Here is a 25,821-nt window from a genome sequence, read left to right on the forward strand (position 1 = left end):
TCAATTCAATTGGGCAAAGCACACACTTGATTTTCTTGTCGACCGCATTGCTATTGCAAGGTGAAAGAGCGGTCTGCTATGTGCGGCTGTTTGCTTCTTCTAATGGTACTTCCCCTTGATGTGTAATTATTTCATCTATTATTTTTTATTGCATATTGTCTAACACACATTAAAATGACTTCTTTTTTTTCTTTTTTTTTTCCCATGTATTTATTTTACTTGGAACAATTTGCTCGCAAAAGGGAGTTGGTGGCTACTTCCAACTCCATTCCTCGCTTATCCTATTGGGGCAATTCAGAAATTAAGCAGGGTTTGAATGAAATTAAAGCTTTGGGAGGATATTCAAATGTTGAGGTAAATATTTACAACACATGACTTTTTATAATTATAGCTCAATTTACATTACACCTGTGACATTAACAAGTTATTGTATATGTGTGAATAGGTGGCTTTGCCTAACATTGTTGAAAAGTCCAATGCAGTAACTCTTAGCCAGGGAAGAATTGACAAGAATGATGACTCCCGATTGGCTAAAGTTGAGAAACAAGTCATTGAAATTCATGCCCTTTTGGTCCAAGGCCACAAGGACACAAGGCAAGATGAGGATGAGAAATGTCTAACCAAAGTGGAGAATCAAGTTGAAAAAATTCTTGAGCTGTTAGAAAAACACATGCTAGTTGATGGAGAACAAGTTAAAACACCACCAAGCAAACTACTTGCAGAGCAGCGACTGGTCAAAATGGAGAACCAAGTTGGTCAAATTCTTGAGTTGTTAGAACGACGCATTCCATGTGATGGTGGACATGTTAAAACACCACCAAGCAAACTACATGAGGAGCATCGAATTGACATTGAAATGGTTGGTCTCGATGATAGTGGTATCGAAAAGGTTGCACCCAATTCCCCAAAGTTTGTAGATGAGGATGAGATAAGGAATATGAATGACAAAGAACCAATGGAAACTTTGCATTTGAGAAAAACAAAACCAATCCTCACACCACCAAATGCAAAGGCAGTTGCAAAGAAACGAGCCAAATTGGCTGGTGGGAAAGCATTAAATAATGAACAACTTTCTATTCCACAAAAAGGGCGATCGCGCGCAAAAAAGAGCGATACAAAGGCAGTTTAAGTGAATGCTGTAACAATGTCATCATCATGTAGTGTTGTTCGTGGTCCTCAGACTTGAGGGACCCAGAATTGCAAAGCCAGTTAGTGGTTACGTACACCTTTTGTGAAATTTGATGTAATGAAGAAAAGACCACAGTTGAAGCCATCGTCAACTGACAACAACGTTGACAATAATATTCATGACAATCTCAATCAAGTAAACTAAATGATTGTGTCTCAAAACATATTTGATATATGTGTAACAAATAGTGTTTGTTTCTTACTTTTCTTTTACTTGTATCAACTATTAGATAATTTACTTGATCAACTTGGGGGTAATGTTGTTCCTGAAATCCCAAAGGTTTGGAACTAACTATTATAGTATCTTTTGTATATGTGGTTATTTTGCGCTAACTCCATCTTCATGAACATACACTAACCAAGCTTGATTTGTTTTATGCACTATTCTTCTCAATACCTTTACAAGTCATCCATGCCTTTGCCAGACCCATTAAATGACTATGACAGTCTCGTTCTACGATATGCATTTGATGAATCTCTTTCAGAAGGGTACAATTTGACTACGTTTAACTTGTTATATATAAAGTACTATACCTTCTAACTCACATAGTTATCCATGTGCTAGGGAATATCTTGTATGGATGAAACTGCACTACGTGGAAGCACAATCTGCAACGCGGAAGGAATTGTGGTCCTTGAAACCATATCAGTGGATATCCTCATGTGTAAGACTTTTCTCCTTCTCCTATTTTATTTGCTACCATTCCATCATCCAAGTTACTTTTCTTTGCCTATTCATAAATTTCATATATTTTGCACTGCAGATTATAAATCTCATTGTTGTGAAATTGACAAATAAACAAAGGAAAAAGTTTCCAAATAAGGATCACAATGTTTGGTACTTTCCGATCCATGTATCGGTAAGTATTAGCCATACCTAAAGACTTTTTTATTTAGGCACAAGTTATTTATATGTTAAAATTGAATATGCAGCAAAAGATTTTGTGTCAACCTTCTGATGACACAATGAAAGATATAGTAGAAGATTAATTTGGAATTTACAGATACACTGGCCCCCTTCATGCTTGTGAGGGGCTAACATGATAAAATACTACTATTACCCAATTTCCAAATTTACCATGCACAATAACATTTGATCTATGTTATGTATTTATTTATTTTTTGCATGTACATTCGACGTTATATTTTTAGATTTACATGCCCTTCAACCATGGGGAAAACCACTGGTTGTCTTGAATGTAAACATGCAAAAACGGGTTGCCTATCTATTCGACTCCAGCAGATGTATCGACACCGATGAGGATCGAAAAAATCAAGCTACATTATTGGTAATAGAATAACCATTATGATACCACTTGTATCCACTTTTTTGTTTCTTGATCTATGTACCTTACTACCTACACCAACAGGTACAATCATTGCATAAGCTGCTTCAATATGCGCATGGAGAAGATTATGTTCAAGATGTTAGTTCGTTTGCATTTCAATGGTTGGAAGACATGCCACGCCAAGACAACAGGTAATACACTACATTATCGTTCTTAATTTTAAATAAGCATTAATGTTATAATCTCTAAGTTCGTTGACTCTATTGTTACAACTACACTCATTCCTATAGCTATGATTGTGGTCTTTTCGTCATCAAATATATGCAAGGGAAACCTTTGCCTTCGGGTGTAATCAAGGTACCTACATTTATACGCAACTATCCACTTATCTGTATCTTATGTTTTATGAAGACTAATTTTATAATGTGTGATGTTTTTACGTACTCCCTACTTTTGGCATGTAGTTTGACTATTTGCATAGGGCTCGCTTGTTACTTGATCTTGTGATATACAAGCATAATTCAGCTCCAATTGTTGGTGATATCGCGCAATATAAAGCTAGTGATGCTCTATTCTTTTTTATTTTCATAAGTTCGTACAATCAATGACGTTATCGCATTTCTTAAACTCGTGAACTTTGAGTTTATAACTCAACCTTTGTTATAAAATTATATTCTCAAGTGTGCTATCTTGTGCAGAACTCAGAGCTAGGGGTGAATTGAAATGGAAGTAGAGGCTAACATGAGCTGGAAATTAGATTTTGTTAGTGAGACCTATGATGGTATGTCTGTTTTGAAATACTTAAACTAGCATGAGTTTTGCAGATCTTATTGTTGTTTGGAATGGATGGAGGCATTATCAATACATCATTACCAACTTCATACTGACTTTGTTGGTCATTTTATTAAGATAGTGCCAACCACTATTTATAGGATAAAAGACACTACAAGAAAAAGAGGATACAACGACGTTTTTTTTTATGACGTTTTTCAAAAACGTTGTGAAATCTGTCCAGATTTTTCAGATTTGTAATGTGGCCAAGGGGTGTTGACTTTTCCAATTTGTCAAATTATACTTAATAATTTTTGTACCTTCATCTTGTCTACTTCTCTGGGATAGTTGTTGTACAAACAAATATGAGTTTGCTCAGTTAAAGATACAATTTTTTTGCTACATCCTCTATCATTCGTTTTTGTTTTACTTTACTAAGTGCTTTGAGATGGCATTGTTGTAGGCTTCTTGCTCAGTTAAAGATACAATTTTTCGTTCTTTGATTAATGTGAGATATTTTATTATATATGTGATGTAACGACAAAGAATCTTTCATAACCATTTTTATGATATTTTTTTATGATCCCTATCATTACTTTAAATTGTTTAAATAAATTCACTTCTTTGCCATGTGGTTGACAACGCAGGCCGTGGTAGTTCGGTTGAAAACTTGAACATTCGTTTTTTTGAATCTCTAATAAATTATAGTTTTATGAATTCTAATAAATTATAAATTAAATTAGATCTATACATGTGATAACGTGAATCACAATCTTATATGGATAAGATATGGGGGCTTACATATAGATATGGAAGCAGCTGGTAATTTAGGTTCCCTTTATTTTAACGTAAAACATTTAAATATTTGTTTGTTATTTGACTAAATAAAAAGTAAGTAAAATATTTTTTAAGCAAAATATTTTTGTATCATTTTTCAAAAAATGGCTTACCTTTTAAAATTTCGTAAGTTAATTTTTATAAAATTGATTCTCACTCACTATTTTTTCAACACTTTTTACCATTTTCAAATAAATATATTAACTCACTAAAAAGTCATGAATTACACTTTATTAAATCAAAATTTCTAAATTAAGTAATAAAATATTTTTGTTTTAAGTGTCAACCAAATGCTGAAAAATAAAAATAATATTTTTCTATATAAAATTGATGCATTAAAAAAAATATTTTACGTAGAAACAAAATATTCTTTCCATTTATACCATCAATCACATCCAAATAATATTGCAAAGCTTTTCTTCTAGTCTTCGTCAAGTCCATACAACTATTTATTCAATTCAACTCTTTTGATGAACCTGGACGGAAGATCAACAATATTGAAAAGCGAGTTACTACTGCAAGGTAGTGTAGGATTTCTTACAACCTCGTTTGGTGAATGATAATTCCTTACAAAATTCTTTCTTCAAGAAAAAAAAGAAGTGTGCATACAAAATATGAAATTCCATATAGCAAAACAAATATCATCAACCATCATTTAAGAGTATTTATACAAAATACTAACAGATTTAAGTCCTCAAAAAAATTTTTTAAAAAAATCTTAGTTTAGCTCCCAATATCACCCCCACTCGATCATATCAACTATTACCCACAGCAACACCTGCAGAAACAAATTATATTGTCGTTAAGGTTTGTTCACTTCAAATCTATGATTCAAATCATAACAAATTGAATTTTGATATGTGTTTCTGTTTCCTAACCAATGCTTTGGTATCAATTATACGCAAATAATCAAAAAACACACTTGTACATACCCTACTATCAATTAAAATAAAATAAATAAATAAACACACCCGCAAGTATAACTTTTTACATAGAACGTCTTTTTTTCTTAAGACTTCAATAAAAGATTATTTTGGAAACAAGGAATAATTCATTATGAATTAAGACATAAGAAGCTTCTGAATTCTGGACTAAATCAATGGAAAAACTGGTTAAGAGGTCTTTATCGATACCATTTATCTCAAATTAGATGGTCTAGATTAATAGTAGCAAAATGGAAAAATTGAATCAATCAATGTCGTATAATTCAAAATCAAGATTTAAACAAAGACAATTCATATGAAAACGGCCTATTAATTCGTTACAAAAAACAAAACGATTACGAAGTATATTATTACCAAATCAAAATGAGAATTTTCAAAAGTACTATAGATATAATCTTTTATCTTATAGATCTATTAATTATGAAAATAAGAGGGACCCATATATTTATGGATCACCATTCCAAGTAAATAAGAATCGAGAGAGTTCTTATAATTACAACACACATAAACATAGGGGAAATTTTTTTGATATACTAAGGGATATCCCTATCAAAAATTATTCAGGAAAAAGTGATATTATGTATATGGAAAAAAATCCGGATCGAAAATATTTTGATTGGAAAATTCTCCATTTTTGTCTTAAAAAGAAAATCAATATTGAGGCCTGGAAGCAATTATTATTTATGTAGAATCACTTGAAAATAAAATAAAATAAACACTCTAGAGGATTCATGCTTCGTCTGTGATGGGTGGGTGAAGGCAAAAATCTCAGTATAGAATTTTCAAATGTTTATGAAATTTAATGAATTTACCTGAACCAGACTCTCTTGTGATGTTTTTTCCCAAGATAGTGCCAACCACTATTTATAGGATAAAAGTGTTGTGCTTGTATTAACCATTTTCTTCATTAACACATGTTTATTGCTTTACAGGTTAGTGGAATCCCAACGTTTGGTATTCCTATTCAAGATGGTGGCATTGGTTTTGACTATCGCCTGCATATGGCCATAGCAGATAAATGGTTGATTTTGACCATAAAATCAATTGGATAGATTTTGACCATAAATTTATAATTTTATTTTAATTTGATCCAATTAATTATAAATTTTAATTTGTTTTGATAGAAAATGAATACATCTGTCATGTTTTTATAATAAAAATATAAATTTATTCAACTTAGGTGGGAGAGGGTTGTTTGTGTGGGTGAATAATATAGCGATCCTAGTTTCTTTTTTTTCTTTAACTGTTGTACCCGGACTTAGGTTCCATGGAGTTGGTTGTTGTATGTGCCTTGTTTACATCCTTTAATCCTTATATTGAGTCTCAGGTTGGTTGAGCTTAGGAACCAAGTCCAGTTGCCCAGATTTTGGCTTGTCCGCTCGAGCGGGGGTTTGGGCGCTGGAGCGGGGAATACACCCATCCAGTATGTCCTGTGTAGTGTTGGACGCTCGAGCGGGGAATTGGCTGCTCGAGCGGGAGGTTGTGAGTGACGTTCGAGTGAGGAGTTGGGCGCTTGAGCGGGGACCTGTCTGCAAAAACTTCTGGGAGTGTGCATCCGCTGCTCGAGCGGGAGTTTGGACGCTTGAGCGGGAGTCTGTGACTGACGCTCGAGCGGGGCGTTGGATGCTCGAGCGGGGTGACTGTTATAAAAATCCGAGATCCGACTTTTTGGATCATTTTTCATCTCCCTTTTGATTCTAAAACCCTAGAACCGACTTCTCCCTCTCCCTACACACCTTCTCTCTTAGGTTTGATCTACTTAGAGTGTATTTCTACCCTAAGTCCTTTATTAAAAAGATAGAGTGGGTCGAGGGCTTCCGTTTAATCTGAACAATCTTGGGTTTGGAGCACTTTTGTTTTTCGTCATCTTCTCCATTCGAGTTCTTCGCTTCGAGGTAGGGATTTCCTACTCCATATTATAGGTTTTGTTCTAAGTTTTGGTATTTTGATATGTTGGGGGTTGTTTGGTAATTTTGGGAAAAACCCTAGTTGTTATAATAAATTAATTTATATAATTAATTTAGGGAAAATTGGGAAATTTAGTTGAAATCATGGAATTAATGAATTTATTGATTAAGTGGTGTTGTTGGTAGTTTAATCACTCACCTATGAAAATGTTGGAATTATGTTAGTTGATATATCTATTTCCTGTTTAGAAATAACTGTTTTGGGCTATCGGTGGAGGATAGTCGTGATTGTTGTAGACATTACATGTGGATTAGGGAAAACTGAAACTACTCACATTGATTATGTCATTGATTTAGACTGTTGAATTAATACAGAAAATACATGTTTTGATTGTGTGTTGTATATGACAAGTGTTTAATACATTGTATATGCATGTTGTTTGGGAGGAGATAGGGGATGTACTCCACGGTTTAGGGAAAGATAGGGGATGGACCTCTAAACCGGATTTGTTTGGGAGGAGATAGGGGATGGACTCCATTAGCATCACTATTATGTGTGCTTATTGATATTGAAGTGTTTTTACATGTTATTGATACAGCACTAAAATGTGTATCAAACGGGAAGTATGAAGTGTTTTGATATGAGCCTGAGTCTCATTTGTTTTGTTGATATTGAAAGTAATGTGAATATGATATATAGTTCACTGTTGTAAGTTTGGCCAGGTTCTGAGCCATGTTGATAATAATGGAAAGTGAAATGTGTCTTAGACATTGGTGTCATGAGACTGTATAATGATACAATTGATTATCTTGGTTAACCATCTATTGAATGCTATTGCTTTATTCAATGCTTATATTTGGTTTAGTATATTTCTACTGGGCTGTGGCTCACCCTATATGGGAACATCATTTTCAGGTTCAGGTGATAAGCTACCTCCAAGGACTTAGCTTGGAAGGATTTGACTTTTGGATTTTGAAGACTATCTTCAGTAGTTGTTTTTATTTGATAGTACATGTAAACATTCAAGCCTAGGGCTTTACTTGTATTTGAGTTAGAACTCATCTTTTTGTGTCCAAGTGTTGGCTTGGAAAGATGTAAGCCCGTAGGGCATTTAATTTGATGTTACATGTAATGCTTTTATTTAGTAATACTCTGATGAATGAGATAATGAATTGTTTTCTTTAAATATTGCATGTCAATGATAAATATATAATGGGTTTATTTTGAGGGCGTTACAACTTGGTATCAGAGCATACCGGGTTTGAATACTTTGGGTATGTGGGAAGTGATTAGTGTCACAATGGGTTCGTCTCGTTTGATAGAGACTTAGCGAAATGTTATATGCTTATATGATAACATGCTTATGTGATTATGTGGGTATGGAATGTAGTTTCTAGGATGTTAATTGGACCCTTGAGTTTCTAGTAGTCTTGTTGGAAAGGCACTTGATCAATGCTGCTTCCAACCGGAACTATAATAACGCTTCGGGACTATTATCATCCAGGAATGAAATTCATAGGTGCTTATGTGATTATGTGCTTACGTGGAATGAATTATTGTTGTCCAATGGATTAGGACGCAAGTGTTTAGCTTCGGCACATTTATTAATGTGCTAACGTCTTTGTTTCCTTTAGTAGGATGTCAGGACGAGGACGAGGACGCGGTAGGCGTGGTAGGCCGAGTAGGCAGGAGGTGCCTGTGCCAAAGGAGGTTCCGGCAGTACAGGAGGGAGTTGGCCAGGCCAATGTGGCCGAGCCAGTAGGCCAGCAGGCTATGGGTGCTTTAGCCTGAGAGATAGCAGGGGCATTCAGGGAGTCAGTGGGCATTCTTAGGGCTGAGAATCAAGCCCAGGTTGTTGTTGCGGATGCAGGACCTTCTTTTCTGAAGAGGGAGTTCTTCCGGTCTAACCCGGACGAATTTGCGGGTGATCCCAAAGAGCCACTTAAGGCAGATGAATGGCTCGAACAGACAACGAAGACGTTTGAGATGCTTGGCATCGAGGACAAGGGGTTGAGAGTGACCTTGGCATCGTTCCAACTGAAGGGGGATGCGGGTCAGTGGTGGAAGTTCACTAAGGGTCGTATAGGAGGTACGTGGGAGGCTTTTGTAAATGCTTTCCAGGAGAGGTTTTTATCTCCAGTTGTCAGGGAAAAGCTGAGAGACCAATTATGTCAACTTAAGCAGTCGAGTTCTTCAGTGGCCGAGTTTGAGACTGCATTTACTAGTTTATCCAGGTTTGCACCTGAGTTGGTGGCATCTGAGGAACGTCGTTGTATTGAGTTTGAGAAGAAGTTGAGGCGTGGCCTCAAGTTGAGAGTTGGGGGAACTATGATTCGAGAGTATGGGCGTATGGTTGATACTGCAGCCCATATGGTGATCATGATGCAGGAGGAGGAGGAAGGGCAGAAACGCTCCAAGAGGAGTCAGGATGGCCAGAGTGATGGCAGGAGACAGAGAGGTTTCACTCCTCAACAGTCTCAGAGTAGCTTTTCTAGATCAACTTTTCCAGTGCCGAGTGCAGGTTCGGGAAAAGGCAGTCAGGGAGACATTACCTGTTTCAAGTGTGGCCAGCTGGGCCACAAGTCTCCAGTTTGTCCTCAGCGGGGAGGAGTACAGAGAGCAGCATCTTCTTCGGCTCGATCCCAGAGCCAGAGTCAGGGTAGAGGCCAGCCACTCTCGTGTTATCAGTGTGGTCAGCCAGGGCACTTGAAGAGGTATTGCTCGCAGTTGAGTGGCACATCTGGTGCATCTGGTTTGAGGCAGACTCAGAGTCATCAGCAGTCGGTTCAGGCCTTGAAGGCCAATCCGGGGGCTTCGTCGTCCCAGTCAGTGCAACAGTCGTATGCTCCTAGAGGAGAGCAAGTAGATCAGGGGCCTACAGGGCGTGTGTATGCTGTTACCGCGCAGGATTTAGTACTGGCTCCATCGGTAGTGAAAGGTGCTTTTCTGTTTTGCAACTCGGTTGCTAGTGTGTTGATTGACACGGGTGCATCTCATTCTTTTGTATCTGCTGCATTTGCATCTGTTTTGGAATTGGAGTTAGCACAGTTAGCATCTCCTATTTGTGTAGTGTCACCTCTTGGGGGTGAACTGATCTTGAAACAAGGTGTTAGAGGTTGTGATATAGAGGTCGCCGACCATAGACTTCCTTTTCCGTTTGTTGTCATGCCCATGAAGGGTTTTGATGTTATTTTGGGTATGGACTGGCTATCGTCATACCGGGCTGTTATCGATTGCTACCGCCAGAGGGTCACGTTATGTACCTTGAGCGGGGAGTGGTTCCATTTCTTGGGAGACCGGGTTGGTAGCGTTTTGCTACCGGGGTATGATTCGCGAGGGCGAAGTGAGCTTAGTGGTCTACTTGCTAGCTTTGAGAGTGGTGAGAGTGGTGAGACCCAGCTTGTATTTCCGAGGGTGGTTTGTGAGCACTCGGATGTCTTTCCCGAGGAACTTGTTGGTTTGCCACCGTATCGAGAGATTGAGTTCTCTATTGACCTAGTGCCCGGCACGGCGCTAATTTCTATGGCACCTTACCGTTTTGCCCCAGCCGAGTTAGTTGAGTTGAAGATTCAGCTCCAGGAGTTGCTACATAAGGGCTACATCCGTCCTAGTGTTTCGCCGTGGGGAGCACCAACCCTCTTTGTTAAAAAGAAAGGTGGTGCTTTGAGACTTTGTATCGATTACCGGAAATTGAATCGGGCTACGGTTAAGAATAAGTACCCTATACCTCGTATAGATGATCTGTTCGATCAGTTGAAGGGTTCCCGTTGTTTCTCTAAGATAGACTTGAGATCGGGTTACCACCAGTTGAGGGTCAGGGAGGAGGATATTCCCAAGACGGCATTCCGTACGCGGTATGGCCATTATGAGTTCCTGGTGATGCCTTTTGGGCTCACCAATGCACCGGCAGTGTTTATGGATTTGATGAACCGGATATTCTGGGAATTCTTAGATCGATTTGTGGTCGTTTTCGTGGACGACATTCTTATCTATTCGTCTTCAGAGGAGGAGCACAAGGAACACTTGAGAGTGGTGCTTGAGTTGCTTAGAGCCCATAGGCTGTATGCCAAGTTTGGGAAGTGTGAGTTCTGGCTAGAAGAGATGAAATTCTTAGGCCACGTGGTATCCAGGGAAGGGGCGTCTGTTGATGCATCCAAGATTGAGGCAATGCAAGATTGGGAACAGCCTAAGAATGTGTTTGAGATCCGCAGTTTTCTGGGATTAGCTGGGTATTACCGTCGGTTTGTGAAGGATTTCTCCAGGCTAGCTTCGCCTTTGACTAGATTGACGCGGAAAGGGGTCAAGTTTGTGTGGAGTGAGACTTGTGAAAAGTCGTTCCAAGAGCTGAAGGGTAGATTGACCACCGCTCCGGTTTTGATTATTCCGGAGAGAGGGTTGGATTATGCGGTCTATTGTGATGCCTCGCGAGAGGGTTTGGGTTGTGTGTTGATGCAAAAAGGGAAAGTGGTAGCTTATGGCTCACGTAAGTTAAAAATTCACGAGAAGAATTACCCCACACACGATCTAGAGTTAGCAGCAGTGATCTTTGCCTTGAAGATTTGGAGGCACTACCTTTATGGTGAGAAGTTCGAGGTGTTCTCGGACCACAAGAGTTTGAAGTATCTGTTTACACAGAGAGACTTGAATTTGAGGCAGAGGAGATGGATGGAGTTCATTGAGGACTACGACTTTGAGTTGCATTATCACCCGGGAAAGGCCAATGTTGTGGCCGATACCCTTAGTAGGAAATCCATTAGTGATGTAGCTTGTATTGCCATCCGAGAATGGGAGACGTTGGGAGCTCTTGGCGAGTTTGATTTGCTACTGGGCGAATCGGTTGAGGCTGCGGCCTTGTTTTCCGTTGTCGCGCAGCCTACACTTGTGACTAGAGTGTTAGAGGCACAGAGAGGTGACCTTGAGGTAGAATCCCTCCGAGAGAAAATCTCAGGTGGGAAAGTTGAGAAGAGTTTGACGGTGTATCCCGACCTGAGTGTGAGATACCGAGACCGTTTGTTTGTGCCGGAGTCTTGCCGAGAGGAAGTACTCCGAGAGTTTCACCATTCACGTCTTACGGTGCATCCAGGAGGCACTAAGATGTATCGGGATTTGGGTCACCAGTTTTGGTGGTGGGGTATGAAGAGAGATGTGGCCGTTTTCGTATCAAAGTGCCTTACTTGCCAGCAAGTGAAGGCCGAGCATCAGAGGCCAACGGGTTTGTTGCAACCCTTGCCTATTACCGAGTAGAAGTGGGAGCATGTCGCAATGGACTTCGTTGTAGGTCTTCCGAGGACTCAGCGGGGTAGTGACGCCATTTGGGTGGTTGTAGACCGGTTGACTAAGTCGGCGCACTTCATTCCTATGCGCGTGAGAGATTTGGTAGACCATCTTGCTGACTTGTATATTTGGGACATAGTGAGATTGCACGGGGTCCCAGTGACGATTGTCTCAGATAGAGATCCTCGTTTTACTACTAGGTTGTGGCAGAGTTTGCAGAGTGCCTTGGGCACTAAGTTGACCTTTAGTACGGCTTATCATCCGCAGACTGACGGGCAGTCCGAGCGTACTATTCAGATCCTTGAGGATATGCTTCGAGGTTGTGTCCTTGACTTTAGTGGGACGTGGGAGAGGCACTTACCATTGGTGGAGTTTGCCTACAACAACAAGTTTCAGTCTAGTATCGGTATGGCACCGTTTGAGGCCTTGTATGGCCGACCGTGTAGGTCTCCAGTTTGTTAGGCCGAGGTGGGTGACGCACCTTTGTTGGGTCCGGAGTTGGTTAGGGAGACGACGGAGAAGGTTGAGCTTATCCGTAGGAGGCTTGTTACAGCCCAGAGTCGCCAAAAGAGTTATGCCGACCGTAGGAGGAGGCCTTTGGCGTTTGAGGTAGGTGATCATGTCTTTTTGAAGATATCACCTAGGCGAGGCTTGATGAGGTTTGGGAAGAGCGGGAAGTTATCCCCTCGGTTTATTGGTCCTTTTGAGATCCTTGAGAGGATTGGCGAGGTTGCTTATCGCTTAGCTTTACCGCCGCAGTTGTCCGGAGTTCATGACGTGTTTCATGTATGTATGCTTCGGAAGTATGAGCCAGATCCATCACATGTATTGGATTGGACCGATTTAGAGGTAGATGAGGATGCCTCGTATGAGGAGAGACCGGTTCGGGTCTTGGATAGGCAGGATCAGGTCCTGCGTGGCAAGACCATTCCTTTGGTGAAAGTCTAGTGGAAACATCACGGAGTGGAGGAAGCCACCTGGGAACGTGAGTTGGAGGTCCGCGAGAAATATCCAGACTTGTTTGTTGATGTGTAATATTGTATTTAGATTTTGAACTATCGTTGAACTTAAAGAGCTTTTATATATGTCTTAAGTTGTGAAACATTGAAAATGTTTTGGTTTATTGGAAGAATGTTTTGGAACTTGCCTCATATGGAAGTTGAATGTAACATTATATATGTTGAATATATTGTTGAAATTGGAAAGGAAATGCGTAATGTTGATGCATGTTGAAAGTACATATGTTGTTTACATATTGTGTAATGCCTCTTGTTAAAGGGATGGGATGACCGGTAATGGGTCGAGTTTTTGAATGTTCAAATGTAACATTGTTAAAAATGGAGAAAAACCTGTTTTTGAAAACTTGTGCTTAATTTCGGGGACGAAATTCTTTAAGGGGGGGAGGTTATAGCGATCCTGGTTTCTTTTTTTTCTTTAACTGTTGTACCCGGACTTAGGTTCCGTGGAGTTGGTTGTTGTATGTGCCTTGTTTACATCCTTTAATCCTTATATTGAGTCTCTGGTTGGTTGAGCTTAGGAACTAAGTCTAGTTGCCCAGATTTTGGCTTGTCCGCTCGAGCGGGGGTTTGGGCGCTCGAGCGAGGAATACACCCATCCAGTATGTCCTGTGTAGTGTTGGTGTCATGACCCGAACCCGCCCCTATGGGTTAAGGACATAACCGGCCAGCAATCTTGAGATTGCCTACGGCCTGATGTGCTACAAACATAACTTGTCAGAGTAAAGGGGCCAAACGGAAGCAAAAATTTAAAACTTCGTCCATAGAGCCGTGCTTATATGCACATCAAACATACCATATTCAGTTACGTTAATAACCCACCTCAAAATTACAGTTTCACAAAATTCATTACAGACAGGATCATTCAAAACGAGTCAACCTATGACAGGCTATTTACAGATATACACTAAGCCCTTGCCAACAGGACAAAACATAAGTACATAGAAAAAAGGCAAGCTAGGTCTCAAGAGTGAGACGCAAGGCTGACTTCCTCAAAACTCGGATTTCTCCTAGCAGACTTCACTGGGGCTGAGTTTGGACTTCCCTTGGCTCACCTACAAACACATGAATGAGCGTGAGCGATAGCCCAGTGAATAATATCGAACATGACAGTTACATGACAATATGTAGAACAACATGCTCCAAACGGCCTTGGGCCCAATTCATACTTCTATTTAACACAGATATATATATATATATATATATATACTTATACAAAATTTAGATCAAGTGACTGTAGTTCCAACATACTGGCCTTTGGCCCATTCAGGTTTCCATTCTTGTCAAAACGGCCTCCGGCCCATTCATTCATGTCAAAACGGCCTTCGGCCCATCCATTTACGTCAAAACGGCTTTTAGCCCACTCATTCATGACAGAACAACCTTCGGTCCATTCATATTCATCTAAATGACCTTTGGTCCATTCGTATACATCAAAACGACCTTCGGTCCATTCATTCTTATCAAAACGACCTTTGGTCCATTCATATACATCAAAACAACCTTCGGTCCATTCATTCTTATCAAAACGACCTTTGGTCCATTCATATACATCAAAACGACCTTCGGTCCATTCATTCTTATCAAAACGACCTTTGGTCCATTCATTGATTCTTGTCAGACTTTAGTCCACAATCCCAATTAACAGCTCATAAAGTTTATAAGGGAATAACAATTGGACATTGACAAACTTTCAAATATTGATATTACTCACAGTGATCAGCTTGTTGATTTGCCCTGGAGCTTGACCCTACACGTTTCATGAACACAAAAGGGTCATTAACAGTTTAATCCGTTGTTTAATTCACATATTCCTCTTTAGGCTTTATTATTATCTCATTAACTCATTTACAATGCTTAACATATGCCTAAGAGTGATTACAAGTGAAAGAGAACGGAAAACGAAACACAAAACGCATGAACAAAATTCCAGAAATTAGGATCCCCGCTCGAGCGTCAATTTACCCGCTCGAGCGGACCCTCAAGGCCTGCAAAAGTACTGGTTGCATGAAAAATGCGCTCGAGCGTGGAATAGAGCGCTCGAGCTGAAGGTCCGTCCACAAAACTCCACGCTCGAGCGTGAGGTATCCCGCTCGAGCGGACATCCAACTCTGCAAAAGTGCTGGGGGCACGATTTTCCCGCTCGAGCGTCGATTACTCCGCTCGAGCGGACATCAAAATTCTGGGTTTCCCAGATTTTGTTCTTGAGCTCCAAAACGACTTTTCCAGCTACATTACTTGCATGCAATGGCTCAAATCGCACATTTACACATGCTAACATGCTACTAATACAAGATTACAACATCAGGAAGCTCAATTTCATGATTTATCTACATGCATGCCCCAAAATCTCTCAAACCCATCATCAACATGCTCAAATTCAAACATTCAAGACTTATACTCCCATGATTTGTGCATGCATGTGGGAGATGTTCATCATTCTCAACTTAGATGGTACAAATGGTGATCAAAACATGAGTTTCAACCAAAACTCTAATGTTTCAAGCTCAAACATGCAGATTCAAAGTAATTTCTTACATGCATGAGTTCTAAGATTTCAAACTCAACAAAAATCAACTTATTACATGCTCTTGATCACAAACAACCCTTGAACTTACAAGATCACAATTTCAAACTTATGAATTTAAGACCAAATGCTTACCTAGAGGTTCAATCTTCCAAACTATAGTAATTTCTTGAGTTTAATCCTCCAATTCTTCACAAATTTGAGCCAAACACCAAACTCTCCTCTTTTCCCTCTCTCTAGCCGACTCCCTTCTCTCTTTCTTGCGTTTAAGTCAGCCAAGAGGAATAACAAAGAGGGATTTGAGTGTATAGAGCCTCACTAAGTCACAATATAATAATAATATAGAGTAATTGGGCACTCATTTTACCAATCTAATCAACATAATTTGGTCCAATCAAATTTTCAATTAAACTTCATCGTAGGCTCTAAAAATTATGCCAATCACAATGGCGTAATCAATTTCGGGTTCTGTGGCCGATAAGGCCCTCAATTTAATTTCCAAAGCAGGTTATTCAAACAGATATTCCTACGATGAACAGATACGAATTCAAAATCACATAATGGCACACAAAATCATGCTAAACACATAACCATAAACAGATTTAGGACCAATTTAGCATAATACAGAACAGGGGTATCACAGTCTTCCCCCCTTTAGGAAGTTTGGTCCTCCAAACTTAAGTTACCTTCGTCGGGAAACAAATGTGGGTAGCGTAGTCGCATTTCCTCCTCTTTTTCCCACGTGGCATCCGTCCCATAGTGCTCTTTCCATTCTACTTTCACCATTGGGATAGACTTGTTTCTCAATTCCTTCACTTGCCGGTCAACAATCCTTTCTGGCCATTCAGCGTACTCCATATTCTCATCAATAGCTACCCGATGATAATCAATCACATGTAACGGTTCTCGGAGGTAACCCCTCAACATCGACACATGAAACACGTTATGGATTTGCTCGAATCCCGGTGGCAAAGCAACTCTATAAGCAACCGGACCAAGCTTCTCCAGAATTTGAAACGGCCCAATGTAACGGGGCGATAATTTGCCCTTTTTCCCGAACCTGACTTGGCCTTTCATCGGAGAAACGCGGATGAACACATGGTCGCCGACCTCACACTCAAGAGGTCTTCTCCGAACGTCTGCATAATTCTTCTGTCGGTCTTGAGCTGTTTTGAGCCTTTGCCGAATAGTCTTGATCTTTTCAGAGGTGTCTTGTACAATTTCAGGCCCAAGCAAAGCTCTGTCTCCGACCTCTGTCCAACAAATAGGTGATCTACACCTCCTACCATACAAAGCCTCGTATGGTGCCATACCGATGCTGGAGTGGAAGCTATTATTATAAGCAAATTCTGCAAGTGGTAGGTAATCTTCCCAACTCCCCTGAAAATCCAAAGCACACATGCGAAGCATATCTTCCAAAGTTTGTATCGTTCGTTCTGACTGGCCATCTGTCTGTGGGTGGAATGCAGTACTGAACCTTGGTTCTGTTCCCATAGCTTCCTGCAAACTTTTCCACAATCTAGATACAAATTTTGGATCCCTATCTGACACAATGGACACCGGAACTCCGTGTAACCGGATAATTTCATCAACATAAATAGTAGCCAATCTGTAAGCAGTAAATGCAGTTTTGACAGGCAGAAAATGTGCGGACTTAGTCAATCTATCAACTACAACCCAAACAGAATCCATACCTCGGGAAGTCCGGGGTAGGCCAACAACGAAATCCATAGTCACATGTTCCCACTTCCACTCAGGAATAGGGAGAGGTTGAAGTAGACCGCCTGGTTTCTGATGTTCAGCCTTAACTTGCTGACACTGAAGGCACTTGGACACATATTCTGCAACCTCTTTCTTCATTTTAGGCCACCAATAGGTTTGTTTCAAATCCCGATACATTTTATTGTTACCCGGATGCATAGCAAATACAGATCTGTGGGCTTCATCTAAAACCCTCTTCCTTAGCTCCGGAATATCTGGGACACATATTCGGTTTCAAAATTTCAACGTTCCATTCTTGACACCGAACTCCGCTTTTGAGCTTACTTCAGATTCATCAATTACCTTTCTGAGGAACTCATCTTCTTTCTGTTTCTGCTTGATTTCGTCAACAATTGCCGGTTCGACTGTAATAGCGGCTATCAATCCGCCCTGTACACACACCACCACTTCAATTTCAGACTTTTCAAAGTCTTGCAAAATCTCCCTTTGTTCAGTAAGCAAACAAGCCATACTCCCTGTTGATTTTCTGCTCAAGGCATCAGCCACTGTATTAGCTTTCCCGGGATGGTACTGAATCTCTAGGTCGTAGTCTTTTATCAGTTCTAGCCATCTTCTCTGACGCATATTCAACTCTTTCTGCGTGAAGAAGTATTTCAGGCTCTTATGATCCGTGTAGACTTCACACTTTGCCCCATACAAGTAATGCCGCCAGATTTTCAAAGCAAAAACAACTGCGGCCAATTCTAGGTCATGTGTTGGATAATTCTTCTCATGTGGCCTCAACTGTCGGGAGGCGTAAGCAATAACCCTTCCGTTCTGCATTAACACACAACCCAAACCCTTATAAGATGCGTCACTGAAAATCACAAAATTTTCCGTACCTGAAGGTAGTGTCAAAATTGGTGCAGTGGTCAATTTTGTCTTTAATTCATGAAAGGCTGATTCTCTTTCACTATTCCACTCAAATGGTTGTCCCTTACGTGTCAATTGGGTGAGAGGTACTGCTAATTTCGAAAAGTCCTTCACAAACCTCCTGTAGTACCCAGCCAATCCCATGAAACTGCGAACTTCTGTCACATTAGTTGGTATAGGCCAATTCACAATTGCTTCTATTTTCTGCAGGTCCACTGAAATTCCTTCCTTGTTGATCACATGCCCTAAGAAAACAACCTCATCCAACCAAAACTCACATTTATTTAGTTTAGCAAATAATTTCCTTTCCCGAAGTATTTGTAGAACAGTTCTCAAATGATGTTCATGTTCGAGTCTATCTTTAGAATATATCAAGATATCGTCGATGAAGACTACAACAAAATCATCAAGGTAGGTTTTAAAAATTCTATTCATTAAGTCCATAAATGCCGCCGGAGCATTAGTCACTCCAAATGGCATAACAAGAAACTCAAAATGACCATACCTCGTTCTGAATGCGGTTTTCTCAACATCCTCTGCTTTAACCTTCAACTGATGATACCCGGATCTCAAATCAATCTTAGAAAACACCTGTGATCCCTGCAACTGGTCAAATAAGTCATCAATACGGGGTAAGGGATATTTGTTCTTTATTGTTACCTTGTTCAATTCCCGATAATCGATGCACAGGCGCAAAGTACCATCCTTCTTCTTTACAAACAACACTGGTGCACCCCAAGGTGAAGTGCTAGGCCGTATAAACCCTTTATCAAGAAGGTCCTGCAACTATTCCTTTAATTCTTTCATTTCGGCGGTAGCCATCCTGTAGGGAGTTTTAGAAATAGGCTGGGTGCCTGGCGCAGTCACAATAGTAAACTCTATCTCCCTGTCTACCAATTCCCCTGGTAATTCATTTGGAAACACATCTGGGAACTCTCTAACAATGGGAATATCATTCAATTCAACATTCACGGATTGTTCAGTCAATACATAACACAAATAACCCTGGCACCCCTTCCTGATCAATTTACATGCTTTCATTGCAGATATCAAATATGGTGGAGGCACTACCCCATTTCCCACAAACACAATTTCTTTCTGTTCTGGTGGTTTAAACACAACCCTCTTTGTCACACAATCTATAGTGGCACAATATTTGGTCAACCAATCCATGCCCAAAATTACATCGAAGTGTCTAAAGTTTAAGGGCAACAAATCCACATATAGGGTAGCATCCTCAACATGCACGTCACAAAACCGATATATATAGTCATATAACACAGATTCCCCCGATGGAGCAGACACACACAACAAATATGGCAACAATTGTAGGGGTTTTTTCAGTCTAGATGCAAATGCATATGTCACAAATGAGTGCGTTGATCCAGAATCAATTAACACAAAAGCATCCTGATTGCATATTGAGATAGTACCTGAGACAACGGCATTGGCATTCCGTGTGTCACCCGGAACAAGCGCAAAAACTCTCCCCTGTCTCACTGTGTCCCCGGTAATAGCGGATCTCACAGCATTTCCCGGCTTTGGAACCGATGCAGTTGAACTAGCTGCCAGTTTCCCACCATTCTGATTGCACTCTCGGGCTATGTGCCCTTGTTTCGCACACTTAAAACAGGCTCCCGATGCACGGTAATAGACTCCACGGTGCCTTTTGCTACAAATGTTGCACATGGGAGCTGTGTCTCGGGAAGAACTTGAAGTAGTGGAGGAGCCCGTGTTTTGCTTTTTTGAAAATTTCTTCTTCGAAAAGAAGCCTTGTCTTTTGTTGCCTTTCCATTCGGTTGTTGGCTTAGCTTGTCTAGCTATGTTAGCCTCTGATATGATGGCCCGGTCAAGCACTCCGATGTAGGTCTCTAATTTCAGGACATTCACTCTCTCTAGGATGTCACTTCGGAGTCCACCTTCAAAATGCCTCGCCTTCTTATAATCAGTGTCAATTACGTGTGGTGCAAACCTGGCCAACTCAGTAAATTTGGCCTCATACTCAGCTACAGTCATGCTGTCCTGCTTGAGTTCCATGAACTCTGCTACTTTCCTATCCCGGACGCACTGCCGGAAGTACTTGTCATAGAAGATTTCCAAAAATTTCGCCCAATCCACATCTCTGTGGTTTTCCCTCATCAACATCCACCATCTTCTCGCTTCATCTTCTAGCATAAAGGTGGCTAGAAGCACTTTCTGTGTATCCGAGCACGGAAACACCTCAAACAGTTTTTCGATCCCAAGAACCCAAGCCTCAGCTTTCAAAGGATCTAGTCCGCCATGGAACTGTGGTGGTTTCATTTTCTTGAATTCCTTGGTGAGAGCTATTATCCGGTCATCATTTTGATTATCTGGCACGGGTGGTGCCGAAGGTGGAGGTGGCGGGTGTGGTTGCTGCCACTGTTGTTGCCACTCCTGTTGCTGTCTCAAAGCTTCTGCCATTTCTTGGATTAGTCTTTCCATTCTGTCCAGTCTGGCAGTAGAAGATTCCTCTAACTCGTCACCTCTGGTTCTCACCATCTGATTAAACTTGCATTATATTTCATACAAAAGGTACGCAAGTACGCATACACTAAGGAGCACACATTTCCAGATAATTTGCAATGCAAGTAGTTCACAACTTACACATATAATTATTCATAACAAAACATTTAAGCATATAATCAATGCTTCCAAACTCGTACTTATCACATGAATGCATCCTAGATCTTATCTAGACGCTTATTGCTCTTTTTGGACAAGTGTGTGAGTTATTAACTCGTGCTCTGATACCACTCTGTCATGACCCGAACCCGCCCCTATGGGTTAAGGACATAACCGGCCAGCAATCTTGAGATTGCCTACGGCCTCATATTCTACAAACATAACTTGTCAGAGTAAAGGGGCCAAACGGAAGCAAAAATTTAAAACTTTGTCCATAGAGTCGTCCTTATATGCACATCAAACATACCATATTCAGTTACGTTAATAACCCACCTCAAAATTACAGTTTCACAAAATTCATTACAGACAGGATCATTCAAAACGAGTCAACCTATGACAGGCTATTTACAGATATACACTAAGCCCTTGCCAACAGGACAAAACATAAGTACATAGCAAAAAGGCAAGCTAGGTCTCAAGAGTGAGACGCAAGGCTGACTTCCTCAAAACTCGGATTTCTCCTAGCAGACTTCACTGGGGCTGAGTTTGGACTTCCCTTGGCTCACCTACAAACACATGAATGAGCATGAGCGATAGCCCAGTGAATAATATCGAACATGACAGTTACATGATAATATGTAGAACAACATGCTCCAAACGGCCTTGGGCCCAATTCATACTTCTATTTAACACAGATATATATATATATATATATATATATATATATATATATATACTTATACAAAATTTAGATCAAGTGACTGTAGTTCCAACATACTGGCCTTTGGCCCATTCAGGTTTCCATTCTTGTCAAAACGGCCTCCGACCCATTCATTCATGTCAAAACGGCCTTCGGCCCATCCATTTACGTCAAAATGGCTTTTAGCCCATTCATTTACGTCAAAACGGCTTTTAGCCCACTCATTCATGACAGAACAACCTTCGGTCCATTCATATTCATCTAAACGACCTTTGGTCCATTCGTATACATCAAAACGACCTTCGGTCCATTCATTCTTATCAAAACGACCTTTGGTCCATTCATATACATCAAAACAACCTTCGGTCCATTCATTCTTATCAAAACGACCTTTGGTCCATTCATATACATCAAAACGACCTTCGGTCCATTCATTCTTATCAAAACGACCTTTGGTCCATTCATATACATCAAAACAACCTTCGGTCCATTCATTCTTATCAAAACGACCTTTGGTCCATTCATATACATCAAAACGACCTTCGGTCCATTCATTCTTATCAAAATGACCTTTGGTCCATTCATATACATCAAAACGACCTTCGGTCCATTCATTCTTATCAAAACGACCTTTGGTCCATTCATTGATTCTTGTCAGACTTTAGTCCACAATCCCAATTAACAGCTCATAAAGTTTATAAGGGAATAACAATTGGACATTGACAAACTTTCAAATATTGATATTACTCACAGTGATCGGCTTGTTGATTTGCCCTGGAACTTGACCCTACACGTTTCATGAACACAAAAGGGTCATTAACAGTTTAATCCGTTGTTTAATTCACATATTCCTCTTTGGGCTTTATTATTATCTCATTAACTCATTTACAATGCTTAACATATGCCTAAGAGTGATTACAAGTGAAAGAGAACGGAAAACGAAACACAGAACGCATGAACAAAATTCCAGAAATTTGGATCCCCGCTCGAGCGTCAATTTACCCACTCGAGCGGACCCTCAAGGCCTGCAAAAGTACTGGTTGCATGAAAAATGCGCTCGAGCGTGGAATAGAGCGCTCGAGCTGAAGGTCCGTCCACAAAACTCCACGCTCGAGCGTGAGGTATCCCGCTCGAGCGGACATCCAACTCTGCAAAAGTGCTGGGGGCACGATTTCCCGCTCGAGCGTCGATTACTCCGCTCGAGCGGACATCAAAATTCTGGGTTTCCCAGATTTTGTTCTTGAACTCCAAAACGACTTTTCCAGCTACATTACTTGCATGCAATGGCTCAAATCGCACATTTACACATGCTAACATGCTACTAATACAAGATTACAACATCAGGAAGCTCAATTTCATGATTTATCTATATGCATGCCCCAAAATCTCTCAAACCCATCATCAACATGCTCAAATTCAAACATTCAAGACTTATACTCCCATGATTTGTGCATGCATGTGGGAGATGCTCATCATTCTCAACTTAGATGGTACAAATGGTGATCAAAACATGAGTTTCAACCAAAACTCTAATGTTTCAAGCTCAAACATGCAGATTCAAAGTAATTTCTTACATGCATGAGTTCTAAGACTTCAAACTCAACAAAAATCAACTTATTACATGCTCTTGATCACAAACAACCCTTGAACTTACAAGATCACAATTTCAAACTTATGAATTTAAGACCAAATGCTTACCTAGAGGTTCAATCTTCCAAACTATAGTAATTTCTTGAGTTTAATCCTCCAATTCTTCACAAATTTGAGCCAAACACCAAACTCTCCTCTTTTCCCTCTCTCTAGCCGACCCCCTTCTCTCTTTCTTGTGTTTAAGTCAGCCAAGAGGAATAACAAAGAGGGATTTGAGTGTATAGAGCCTCACTAAGTCACAATATAATAATAATATAGAGTAATTGGGCGCTCATTTTACCAACCTAATCAACTTAATTTGGTCCAATCAAATTTTCAATTAAACTTCATTGTAGGCTCTAAAAATTATGCCAATCACAATGGCGTAATCAATTTCGGGTTCTGTGGCCGATAAGGCCCTCAATTTAATTTCCAAAGCAGGTTATTCAAACAGATATTCCTACGATGAACAGATACGAATTCAAAATCACATAATGGCACACAAAATCATGCTAAACACATAACCATAAACAGATTTAGGACCAATTTAGCATAATACAGAACAGGGGTATCACAGTTGGACGCTCGAGCGGGGAATTGGACGCTCGAGCGGGGAATTGGCCGCTCGAGCGGGAGGTTGTAAGTGACGTTCGAGCGAGGAGTTGGGCGCTTGAGTGGGGACCTGTCTGCAAAAACTTCTGGGAGTGTGCATCTGCCGCTCGAGCGGGAGTTTCGACGCTCGAGCGGGAGTCTATGACTGACGCTCGGGCAGGGCGTTGGACGCTCGAGCGGGGTGACTGTTATAAAAATCCGTGATCCGACTTTCTGGATCATTTTTCATCTCCCTTTTGATTCTAAAACCCTAGAACCGACTTCTCCCTCTCCCTACACACCTTCTCTCTTAGGTTTGATCTACTTAGAGTGTATTTCTACCCTAAGTCCTTTATTAAAAAGATAGAGTGGGTCGAGGGCTTCCGTTTAATCTGAACAATCTTGGGTTTGGAGCACTTTGGTTTTTCGTCATCTTCTCCATTCGAGTTCTTCGCTTCGAGGTAGGGATTTCCTACTCCATATTATAGGTTTTGTTCTAAGTTTTGGTATTTTGATATGTTGGGGGTTGTATGGTAATTTTGGGAAAAACCCTAGTTGTTGTAATAAATTAATTTGTATAATTAATTTAGGGAAAATTGGGGAATTTAGTTGAAATCATGGAATTAATGAATTTATTGATTAAGTGGTGTTGTTGGTAGTTTAATCACTCACCTGTGAAAATGTTGGAATTATGTTAGTTGATATATCTATTTCCTGTTTAGAAATAACTGTTTTGGGCTATCGGTGGAGGATAGTCGTGATTGTTGTAGACATTACATGTGGATTAGGGAAAACTGAAACTACTCACATTGGTTAAGTCATTGATTTAGACTGTTGAATTAATACAGAAAATACATGTTTTGATTGTGTGTTGTATATGACAAGTGTTTAATACATTGTATATGCATGTTGTTTGTGAGGAGATAGGGGATGTACTCCACGGTTTAGGGGAAGATAGGGGATGGACCTCTAAACCAGATTTGTTTGGGAGGAGATAGGGGATGGACTCCATTAGCATCACTATTATGTGTGCTTATTGATATTGAAGTTTTTTTACATGTTATTGATACAGCACTAAAATGTGTATCAAACGGGAAGTATGAAGTGTTTTGATATGAGCCTGAGTCTCATTTGTTTTGTTGATATTGAAAGTAATGTGAATGTGATATATAGTTCACTGTTGTAAGTTTGGCCAGGTTCTGAGCCATGTTGATAATAATGGAAAGTGAAATGTGTCTTAGACATTGGTGTCATGAGACTGTATAATGATACAATTGATTATCTTGGTTAACCATCTATTGAATGCTATTGCTTTATTCAATGCTTATATTTGGTTTAGTATATTTCTACTGGGCTGTGGCTCACCCTATATGGGAACATCATTTTCAGGTTCAGGTGATAAGCTACCTCCAAGGACTTAGCTTGGAAGGATTTGACTTTTGGATTTTGAAGACTATCTTCAGTAGTTGTTTTTATTTGATAGTACATGTAAACATTCAAGCCTAGGGCTTTACTTGTATTTGAGTTAGAACTCATCTTTTTGTGTCCAAGTGTTGGCTTGGAAAGATGTAAGCCCATAGGGCATTTAATTTGATGTTACATGTAATGCTTTTATTTAGTAATACTCTGATGAATGAGATAATGAATTGTTTTCTTTAAATATTGCATGTCAATGATAAATATATAATGGGTTTATTTTGAGGGCGTTACAAATAAAGTTGGACATTGCACCAAAACACTGTCCAAGCCTCCACCACCACCCCACTGAGAAAAACTCCAAGGCATCACGTAATGGCATTGGTCACAATCTTGGCCTAAAAAGGGGCTTCTGTCTGCCCATCCAAAGCACAAAAGAAGAAGATGAAAGAAA

General features: G+C 40.1%; 1 protein-coding gene across 1 annotated transcript; it reads left to right on the forward strand.

Annotated features, from left to right (window-relative positions):
• The first annotated feature begins 1,246 nt into the window (after positions 1-1,246).
• On the forward strand, positions 1,247-6,081 carry LOC114287627 (uncharacterized). The gene is made up of 7 exons (XM_082872181.1): positions 1,247-1,324; positions 1,754-1,853; positions 2,341-2,477; positions 2,559-2,668; positions 2,768-2,834; positions 2,942-3,034; positions 5,962-6,081. Exons 1-7 carry the CDS (start codon positions 1,247-1,249, stop codon positions 6,079-6,081), a joined length of 705 nt encoding a protein of 234 aa, XP_082728307.1.
• The last annotated feature ends 19,740 nt before the right edge of the window (positions 6,082-25,821 follow it).

This window comes from Camellia sinensis, chromosome 5, assembly GCF_055761805.1.
Source record: "Camellia sinensis isolate YWXY chromosome 5, ASM5576180v1, whole genome shotgun sequence".
Classification (NCBI taxonomy): Eukaryota; Viridiplantae; Streptophyta; class Magnoliopsida; order Ericales; family Theaceae; genus Camellia; species Camellia sinensis.